The sequence below is a fragment of the Urocitellus parryii genome, chromosome 14 (genome assembly GCF_045843805.1).
Source record: "Urocitellus parryii isolate mUroPar1 chromosome 14, mUroPar1.hap1, whole genome shotgun sequence".
NCBI lineage: Eukaryota > Metazoa > Chordata > Mammalia > Rodentia > Sciuridae > Urocitellus > Urocitellus parryii.
This window is the reverse complement of record NC_135544.1, coordinates 51466642-51477420: the sequence shown is the minus strand read 5'-3', so window position 1 is coordinate 51477420 and position 10779 is coordinate 51466642. Positions and strand designations below refer to the sequence as shown.

Genomic DNA, 10779 nt, shown 5'->3' with positions numbered 1-10779 from the left:
TGTGACGTTGTTGTAAAAGAAGCCACTGTCCTTCCCACTGCTCCTACCCCAAGTGTCTATGATCTTCCCGGGCAGCAGAAAACATCAAAATAGCAGGAAAATAGTTTCCTTCTGAATTCTACCTTCCAGATCTCACTAATTCATCTACTGGAAGAAAATAACTTGCATCTAGTCCCTTGGCTACAAGGGGGTCTGAGAAATGTGGCTTTAAATGTTCTGGCTACTGCAGTACAAGGAGTGTAGGATGAAGGATGAGTGCCCAACCCCATATTTATCATATATATATATATTTATCATATATATATATATGATAAATATGATATGGAGTGTGGGAAGGAGAGAGAGAGAAAAAAAAAGAGAAAGGGTAAGGGTGGGGGAGAGAGGGAGGGAGAGAAATTGATACTTACAATAAATAATCCAAAAATTTTCAGTTGGTTCTGACTTAACATTTACTTAATGAAAAAAATTTAAATATGTGTGTTTGTGACAATCAGGATCACCATTTGCCTCACCATCCAAAAGATGAATTCTTTCTACCAGTATCATTGTTGAAAAGTTTGAACGATTTCTCATTCATTAGGAGATATATGTATAGATATATTTTTTAATAGAATGACTCATTCTTCTAATTTTTAAATTAGAAATAATACCAGTTCTGTTTAAAATCTGAAAGTAGAATCAAAATAGTTGCCTATAATACTTGGTCACCACCACAATAACCATTTCATTTTTCCTGTGCATATTTATATCTTTGTGAATGTAATGGCTATAGAATTTTGTTTTTGCTTTTTTCAAGCATTAAATAATTTCCTATGTTATCATGAACAGAACCACGATATTTAATGGCTATCTAAGATTTCATTAATACTCATGTCATAATTTACGTAGCCAGTCTCCCCTGATTAAATAGTTTACTTCTAATTATTTACTACTATAAATAACACTTTGATAAAGATCTTTACAAATATTAGGGTTTTGATGTCACATTCCCAGAAGCAAGACAAGGGATTCAAACATACTAGTTAAAGGGCAGCTATTTTTAAAGGAGTGTCCACAGTTTCTGACCATTGCTTCTTACAAATCACCTTTGACAAAGCACAGACATTTTTCTTTAGCTATCACTAGACACTGTGAGCATGTTCTTACCTATCACTAAGGTATTCTACCTTAGCACTCATCATAGGACCTACTATGGGCAGTTACCAAAAATGGGAAAATTGTGCCCTTGATCCTGATGCCTGTTGACCTCTATTGATGCACACATCACTGTATATCAAATCCCTATGAGCTGCCTATAACACCATGACCTGGACCTTGGCAGGAACAGCATCTTCAGAGTTTCCTCCACCCTTGCATATCTCAATGTCCAGCCTTCCTAACCAGAAGCCTTGTCTAGATAAGGCAAGGAGGCCCTGGTGCTGCAGAAGCTGATCAACCTCAGTAGTTCTCATGCACATGTAGATGGATTTCTTGATTCCTTTTTTCCCAGATGGAGCAAAACAATATTAAGATAAAGCAGCCTTTATAGAAGCCAGTGAGATGACTTTTAAATTAAATTTAAGATTTGAATTTGTTATAGATGACAACAGAATGCATTACAATTCATATTACACATATAGAGTACAATTTTTCATATCTCTGGTTGTACACAAAGTAGAATCATATCCTTTGTGTCTTCACACATGTACTTAGGATAATGATGACCATCATTTTCCAGAGTCTTTCCTACCCCTATGCCCCCTCCCTTCCCTTTTCCCCTTGCCCTATCTACAGTGTGAGATGACTTTTAAGAGTGAGGAAACCAGTCTTAAGACAGACAGGCAGACCCAGATTGCAAGATTTTACTCAGCCAGTTGGCACTCCTTCTGCGAAACCAGGTGTCTAAAGCCCTTCTTAATCCAAAGAAAATGTGGGGGTGACACCTAACCCAAAGGGCTCCATTCAGGTTACCAAAGTCTCAGTCAATCCAGAGAAGGGTAGACTTGGCCTACTCAGGAGAACAAGAGGTGTAACATACTCAGCTCTTCATTGTATGTATTCAGTGAGAGAAACAATTTCAAATAAACGGGGTTCTTTCCAACAAAGTCAACTAGGAAGGGAGCTTGAACTTTTAAACATGTTCCCTCTTGGTGTACCCACTGATATGGAGACCTGTCTTCAATTCTAGAACTCCCCCTCCCAATACCACTCCCCATCCAACCACCATAACTGCTTCATAACTGACATTCCCAGCAACTCCCCGCCATCCTGCGTCTGGCCTTCGGAATGCCAAAGCTTGCTAAGTATCGCAGTTTGCAAAAACAGCTCTGGAGGCGGGTTCCCCCCCCCCCCCCCGACTCTGTTGTTGATCTCCCTCCATCTCTGGGCATATTCCCCTGAGGCCTGGTTGAGCCTCCTCAGGGTCCACTCCCCTACCCGCCCCTAGCAGACCCTTGGGCAGCACAACTTCCCAGGACACCCCAACGCCTGCTCTCGCCCCCGTCCGGTTGCTTGGAAATTTGCACTGGACAGTGACGTCACACAGGGAGGCGGTGCCCACTGCACGGCGCACCAATAGCTCGGCCGTGGCCGGCCTCTTCTTTTCCAGTGATTGGTGTCTCCGGCCCGTTGGCTCCACCCCAGCCCGCCATGGCGTCAGCAGCCTCAGCGCCGGGGAGGTGGTTCCCACTTTAAGAAGTGAAGTTTTCCGCCCCCTCCCCTTTCCTGCCCACCTCCTGCAGCCTCCCGCGGCGCGCGGGGCTGGCGGATGGAGTTACGCAGTGGCGGCGTGGGCAGCCAGCCTGTGGGGCGGAGGATGGATGGGGACAGCCGAGATGGCGGCGGCGGCGGCTGCTGCAAGGACGCCGGGTCGGAGGACTATGAGAACCTGCCGACCAGCGCCTCCGTATCCACCCACATGACAGCCGGAGCGATGGCCGGGATCCTGGAGCATACGGTCATGTACCCGGTGGACTCGGTGAAGGTGAGGCGCCGGCAAACTTTAGGGACTCAGAGAGCAGAGGAGGAGCGCGCGCGCACGTTTGCATCCCGCGCATGACCAGCCTGGGGCAGCGCCCCGAAACCACGCTGTCGGCCGGGGCCCGGCTGGGGTCTCTCCCGGAGTGGGCACGCGCAGCCCGCGCTCCGGGAGGCGTGCCGCCGCTCCTTCTGCTGCTCACCCGGGCACCGGGGGCGCCCACGACCCCGCCAGGGAGCCGCAGTCGGCGCCAGGCACAGCCACTCCCGCCGCGTGCCCGGCCCCACTGTGGCGGCGCTGAGGCCGGGTAGGACAAGTGGCGAGTGCCGCTGGCCTGGGTGGTGGCGGCGATGGGGCTCCAGGGAGGCGGGTGCTGCAGCCCTGCACTGTCTTACCGCGCCTGCGGTGCGCGGTGGGTGAGCCTGCCCTCACGTGCGCGGTTTCCTTTCCTAAGAGCTCACGATTGGGAAGCTTTAACCACAACCACCATAGCAGAAGAAACGTGGCCCCAGTCGGGCCGCGCGCCCGCTGGCCCCAGAGTGTGCCTGTTGCGCCCCAGCTGGTTTGGGGGACCAGCGGGTGGCAGGGGTTCTCTTGGTTGGTTCGTGGCAGCACTTTGCGGGAGGGTACTGGCTCATTGACGCCCTGTGTGATCCCCCTGTGCCTCTTCCCCAGAGTTCTGGCAGTTGAGCAACTGGGAGGCAATGAGACCTGCAGTGACATTTGCCTTCTTTTGCTTGCTGGCAGGTGGGCAGATGAGGAGTGGGGGAAGAACTTGTTCTATACATCCTGTACTGTGGATTGTGTCATGGGCGCCGAGTTTGACCTGGTCACTTCCCCGGGTGGTTTTATATGCATTTATTTGTAAGAAGGCAACTTCAACAGGTGGGATTTGCCTGTTATCCTGAGAGCTGTCTCTCCAGGTAACTGAATGGCCAGGAGAGAGGTACAGCGAGTAATACTAGTGCTGACTCTTACACATTGCACTTTTAGAGGCATAGCTCATCTCATGTGTAAAGCAATTTTGGAAGTTAACAGATGAAGCAATGCAGGCACAGAGAGATGAACTGGTTAGCTTTCCCTGACTCACAGCCACCGAGTCCTCTGGTTGCAGCTCCAGTGTGTTTTGGGGAACTTGGGACCTTCTCAAGTGGGCAAGTATCTTTCAAGGCAGAGCGCCCTCACCAGCACCTGTGCCCTGTAGTGGATGCTGGCCCTACAGGAGCAAGTTTGAAGACCAGAGGTCTAACTCAGGGTTTTCTCAAAGGTGGCTGTCAGTGGCTGGTCCTGCACTCATAGTAAGTAAGAGGCCTACATCCAGTGCACTGAGTGGTCTGAGTCATCAACCCTTCTGTCCCTCCAGTGTCCCAGTGGGGAATTGGAGGGATGACTTTTCCTGCCACTGTTACCAAGGGGATGGGGGAAGACCTTGTCTGTTAAATTTACCAAGATCTTCCAGGAAAGATTTAGGATAGATGCCAGCTGGCACTGGTGTCGAAAGAACCCCTCAAATGAAGTAAAACTTCCAGTATTTGAAACTGTAGTTTCAAGTACCTTGGGCAGAGTCTGGGGAAAATTAGGAGCGGGGAGGTGTAATCTGAGCAGGCTCCAGACCCACTGGTGTCTTGGAGACAAAAGCTCTGTCAAAGGAATCCTGCCACCTTTTTTTGGCCCGTGATCTCTTTTGCCTTGAGTCAGTTCAGAGCTTCATTTTAGCATATTTTGAGGGTTAGAAATAGTCATGCGCTTGAGCTGCATTTGACACTGGAGGCTTCTGTCTCTGTTTGACTTATGTGGTCTGGGTTTGGTTCTCCCTGCTCCTTCTTCTGCCTGGAGACCTTAGTGTTTTGATTCAGACCTTGCCTGTGTTCCTGGCGCTGCTTTCCCAGCAGTTTCACCGGTGGATGGCTTAGCATGGTGTGTGTGGTAGGTGCTGTTCTGTCAGAGGCTGTCACTGTCTCTTGCTGTGTAGGGCTTGTCATAAAGTAAGGTCTCCGGCTAGTGAGGTGGTAAAATCTTCTCATTATGGCTTTCTGACTTTGACTCCAGATAGTGACTCTGGGGGCTCTGCTGTTCCTGAGCACGCAGGGTTGGTTGTAAAGAGTCTCTTGTTTTCCCCTGCAACTTTCTTGGGAAGGGTAGAAAGAATTCTTTTATTCATTAGTTTTTTGCAGAGACAAAAGGCACAGAGAGGTAAATGGCACAAGCAAAAGTGCATGATCTTAGGCAGGGTGGCAGCTGAGTGCCAGGGTCTAACCAGACCAGCACAAGGTGGCAGGGACATCTGTGATTCAGTGATGGAAAAGCTTCACTTGGGAGACCCAGCTGCGTTTCTCTTAAATATTCTGGAGGATGGAAGACCATGAGTAATCGAGTCAGGAGACCTGTGTTGGACTGCCAGCCCAGCTTCCGACCTGTTTCTTGCCTTAGGTATGGTTCTGTGCCGTAGCTTTGTCAGGGTGCAGTGGGAGCTGTGGACAAGTTCAGCATTTGTGCCTCTTTGATTCATGACTGCTTTCTCTGGACACAGAGCGCCCGTTGTCCTTTAAATGTTTTGAAATTTCAAAATAAATTATTAAACTGAAAGAATCAGTGCAAATTGTATTTTGGAAGGAAGAAAAGTTTTCCTTGAGTTTTGAAAGGCTTGTTTTTCTCCTTTAATTTTTTTTTTTTTTTTGGTACCAGGGATTGAACCTAGGGGCACTCACTGAGCTACATCGCAGCCCTATTTTGTATTTTATTTAGAGACAGGGTCTCATGAGTTGCTTAGCACCTTGTCATTGCTGAGGCTGGCTTTGAACTCACTATCCTCCTGCCTCAGCCTCCCAAGCCGCTGGGATTATAGGTGTGCACTACTGCTCCTGGCTTCCCCTTTAATCTTGTCATTGTTAAATGAGTGCGTTAAGTAGGCCTGCTTTCTTCCATTTTTCTGTTCTTGGAAGTGTGGGTCGTGGAACCCAGCCCTCGTCTGCTGAGCTGCTTGGTTTTGTCCTAAGTGCAGAAAGGCAGCCTCACTAATGCTTAAGGTTTTGATATTAAAGTTGCTTTTTCATGAGATCCCTCTCACCTCCCATTGTCACTTTAATGGCCCATGTTTTTGAAACTGTGGTTCAGTAGTGGGCTCAGCGTTTTTAAAAAAGAGTTTGGTGAGAGCATAAATACGAGCAGGCATGGCATGCAGTAAGAAATGCTGCTTGGTGAAATTCCATTTGGGCTGTGTGTGTGTCCCTGGCCGCAGTGTGAATTGCACTCCTGGCTGGGGGCTATGGTCAGAAGCATGTGAGCCTCATGCTCCATAGTGTCTCTGTCGCTCCCACAGTCAACAGCCTGGGATTGTGGTTATTTGGAAGACTTGAGGCAGTTTTCCTGCCCCTTCCTGTGTCTTCTCCTCCCTTGGTCCCCACACCAGGTGGAGGACATGAGTGCTCAAGGGCCAGGCTGCTGGGCCCTTTGGCTGCCCCCAGGATTATAGTGGGCAGCAAAGGGATACCAAGACAGGGAGTGTAAGGTCTCTGTGGGTCACTTGCTCAATGGTGGTCGTGACTCACTCTCCAGCTGGGACTGAGCAGCAGGTTCTCCAGGAGCCACTAACCAGTGTTCCAAAGTGGCAGTTGGTATGGTGGCCTCGACCAGCACCTGGGGTGGAAGTGAGAACCCCTGGCCTGGTCAGGAGTGCTCAAGTCTGTGGGGAGCATGCCAGGTGGGTGGAGGAGGAAATTCCAACCACATTAGGTACAGCGCTGTAGACCATGTGCAGTCTGCCTGGTGAAAGCAGGGGCAAAAGGAAACAGGAAAGATTGGAAACGGGGACTTCCCTGACCCTTTCACGGCTCTTCTGCTCAACTCCTGGGGCGGCCCTGCCCTTTAACTCTCCTAGGATGACCCTCCCTCCAGGCAGGGTGTAGAGGGAGCACGGCTGAGCTAACAACGTTCGCTCTGGTACTGGTGGCTGCCGAGAGACACTGGACTCCTCGGTGACCTCATGATGTCCACAGGGGTTGCTGAGCCGAGCTTGGGGCAGCACTGGGTGTGGCTGGTGCCAGGGCCCTCCTTGACTTGTGTGTTCTCTGCTTGAGGCCTCTGCAGTGCAGCAGGCTGACTGGTAGGAATCCCTGGGGTGCCAGCAGCTGTCAGAGCCCCCTCCCACCCACCTCGGAGCTTTCCAAACAAAGTACAATCCAGGCGACACCATTCAACTTTAAGAGGGCGTGAAATCCCAAATTGCTCTAGTTCCCGGAACAAAATTATAGTGATTTCTCTGTTTCCCTTCCCCTGTCTTCTCTCCTCTGAATTCCTCTCCTCCTTTCTTTTCTGTCCTTCTTCACTGGAAAGTGCTTTTTTAAAAGGTGAATTGGGAGGGTGACATGGAGTAAAAACAGGCATTTTTGAATTCAGACCTAGCCCTTCTCTCCCGACTTCCCAGTGCATGCAGTGCCCATCTTCAGCATATGCACCCCATCCCAGAGTCGCCACTTGGCCTCCAAGTGACCATTTCTTCTGCCCAGATGTGGGGGTGGGTCAGGCTGGGTGGGGCACGACAGTTGGAAGATGGTGTTCGGGACTAACAACGGAGGGGGCCTCAGCATTTTTTTTTAAATTTAAATTTAATTTATTCTCTTAACTGATACATAAGCCTCAGCTTTTGAAAAGGAAATGGCACTCAGTGGAGAGATTTAATGGGCTATGTTGCTTAACTACACAGATGATGTGCCTAGGGATTGGGGACCTGTGTGGCATGGAAGGAAGGGGTATATTTCTTTTCTTTTTTTTTTTCTTTTTTGGTACTGGGTTTGAACCTGGGGACACTTAACCACTGAGCCATATCCCCAGCTATTAATATTTTTTATTTTGAGACAAAATCTTGCTGAGTTGCTGAGGACCTTGCTAAATTGATGAGTTTGACATCGAACTCATGATTGATCCTCCTGCCTCAGACTCCCTGCTGCTGGGATTACAGATGTGTGCCACCGTGCCCGACCAGGAGGGGAGCATTTCCCAAACCTTTTTAAACTCTCATTTGGGTCCTTTCTTTTGACCTGTGGCCATGTCTTTGAGGAGGGCTTTTGTCCCATCTGCCGTGTGGAGCAGTGACCCATCCCTGGGCTTCAGTCCCACTGGTCCTGATTTATGGTTTCTGGCGCAGTTGTCCTCTCTGACCTCTCCAGTGAACTTACCTGTGTGTCTCGCAGCCCGTGGCAGTCTGTCTGGAACCCAGAACTTTCTGGCTGTTTTCCTAGCTCCCATAGCACTCAGTTCCTTCTTGGAGAATTTTTTTTTTTTTTGTTCTTGTTCTAATCTGTGTGTCAGTGCCAGCTGCAGGGTTTGCGATCCTCTTCAGGAGGCCTCCTTGGCCCACAGCCTGCCCACAGCCTGCCCACCTGGCCTGCCATCCGCTGACTGCATAGGCGGGATGGGTCCAGTCACTTCCTCCTCCTTGAACTGCACACACCCCAGGTCTCCCACTGAGCCAGATTCCTCCCGCGCTGGGTTTCACATCTCAGTGTTTGGCTTACCTGGCTGGGCAGAAGTCACCTAGCTCCTCAGAGTTTTAATTTCCTTATCTGCAAAATGGGGGTTCTTGCTTTCTCTTGCTGACCCCACTCTCTGTTGCTCCATTCCTTCTTCCCTTGTGAATATCCTCCCCTAGTCACAGAATGTTCCTTCCACCTCCCATCCTGAAAGGAGACTGGCTCCTCTTCTTAATGGTTAGGAGCATGGACCCTAGTGCCAGCTGCCTGGGACTGGGCCCTAGTTCCCACCCATGTTTTACCATGGGCAAGTCTCTTGACCTCCCTGGGCCTACCTGTGGAAGGCGAAAGAGGGTACTGTTCTCTAGGTGGCCGGAGGGTTCAGCCAGCCGGTGGGGTTGCAGCCTCTCCAGGAGGCCTCCTGTGCCTGCAGCCTGCCTCCCCAGCTTGCTCTCCAGGGATCTGCCCTTCTTTCTCCTCCTCCTCCTGTCAACAGGGTGGTCATAGTTATGTCCCCTCACTCTCCAGGACTTTTGACACCTGCTGCACAGATTCCTTCTCCACTGCAGACACCACCAGATGATGTCCCTATCCATGGCCTTTGCCTCCATGTGGTCTTGTCCTAACCCAGAACCTTCCCAGCTCTGGGATCTTCAATTTAGACGCCTCATAGTCTGGACCCCTTGGTCCTTTGCTGCAGCTGCTCTTGGGTCCTCAGTTCCTCTGCCCTTGGCTTCTTCAATGCCAGCTAGCCTTGACCTTGACCCCGAATACCCCATCTGTTAGTTGGGCAGCCAAGCCCTTTAGGAACAGCTCATACTCTTCCTCTGTTGGTGTGCCAGAGGCCCTGAGCTCTGCTGTCTCTCCTTCCACATGGCTTGGTCAGCTGCTTTTGTCCCCTTTGGCTGTCTTGCTCCTCAGCTTTCCCAGCCCTCCCTGTCTTCAGCCTCAGCAGACGTCTCCCTTCCTGTTTCCCAGAGAGACCAGGGCCCTAAGCAAATTCATCTTCCCATCATTGCCCTTCCAAGCTGTCTTGTCTCCTGCCCCCATCACAAGGGAACAGGCGTCCTTCCTTCCTCTAAGGTGAATCAGCAGAGGCAGGGTGATGTGTACAAACCACCCTGACACACCTTAATTGGAGCTGTGGCTCTACCCATGGGACACAGGATTAACCCCTGCAGGCTCAGGGTCCTTCTCTGCAAAGTGGGGACATTAACACCAGCACTTGCCTCATAGGGCTGTTGAAAAAACTAAAAGATTTCATTTAATCTATAAAGCTTTTGCTGTAGAGCCTGGCACCTAAGTTGTCCATAAGTGGGAACAGTGGTGGTCATTCTTGTCACCTTTCTCTTGGGTGATGCAGTTCCAATGTCCTTAGCCACTCCCTTCCATTGGTTTCTTAAAAGTATTTCTACAGGTCTGAGCCTGTCCCAGCAAACCACGAGCTTCTCACCTGGTCTCCATGTCCAGAGGCCACCCCAGCTCTTCCTCCTGTAAGTAAACTTGTGTGTTCCTTTGTTTCCTCCTTAAAATCACCAGCGTTATGAAAGGACGACGGGCACTTGTCTCTGCTGTTGCCCCTCCAAACCTCGAGGACAAGGAAGCCCCTAGAGATCTTGCTGAGCCCGACCACTAGTCTCCTGGCCCACCACTGCTGACTCTCCCCAGGGCACTTCGGATAGGGTCTGCTCCCTTCCGGTTTCCCTCTGTGAGTCTGGCCCTTCCTTTGTTCCTGTTGTCCCTCCTGGGTCCTCACAGTTCTGTCCTCTAGTCTCTTGTCTTCCCTGAGTGTCTGCGTCTCAGTTTCCTCCTGGGTCCTGATAACTCCCAGATCCATATCTGGGGTGCGTGCTCTCTGGGGAGTGAAGCTCCAGTGGCTCTGCTCGGTGTCCCCTCGGCTGCCTCACAGTCTTCTCCAGAGGGAGCAGGGCCAGATGGACATCTCAACCTTTCCCTCAGGCTGTCCCTGGACTGTGCCCTCCCTCAGCACCTGGGCATCACCTGGGGCTTTTCCCTACCCTTGCCCCAGAGCACAGAAGGTCCCTGTGTGTCTACAACACCTCTTGTATTTGTTTCCTAATCCCGGCCCCCCACCTTGGTTAGGGGGACTCAGATTTGTCCTTTACCCTGGGGGCTTTCCTTGATCTGATCCAAAGTAAGCACCCCCCCCCCACACACACACACACTGCACTTTCCTCTTCTACTCTGCCTTGTTTTTCTCTGTAGCATTTATTCCCTTCTAGCCTGCACTATGGTCTGCTTAGTTAGGTTGTTTGTATTTTATTTATATTATTTATATTGCTTATGGACTCTTTCTCCTCCTTAGAATGTAATCATCAAGCCGGCAGAGGTCTT

General features: G+C 50.3%; 1 protein-coding gene across 1 annotated transcript in view; it reads left to right on the top strand.

Annotated features, from left to right (window-relative positions):
• The first annotated feature begins 2619 nt into the window (after positions 1-2619).
• Positions 2620-10779, top strand: part of Slc25a37 (solute carrier family 25 member 37) — a 36158-nt gene continuing 27998 nt past the window's right edge. Inside the window, exon 1 of the mRNA XM_026397562.2 lies at positions 2620-2962. Within this exon, the coding sequence (XP_026253347.1) occupies positions 2747-2962 (216 nt within the window). The 5' untranslated portion in view covers positions 2620-2746. The remainder of the gene's footprint in view (positions 2963-10779) is intronic.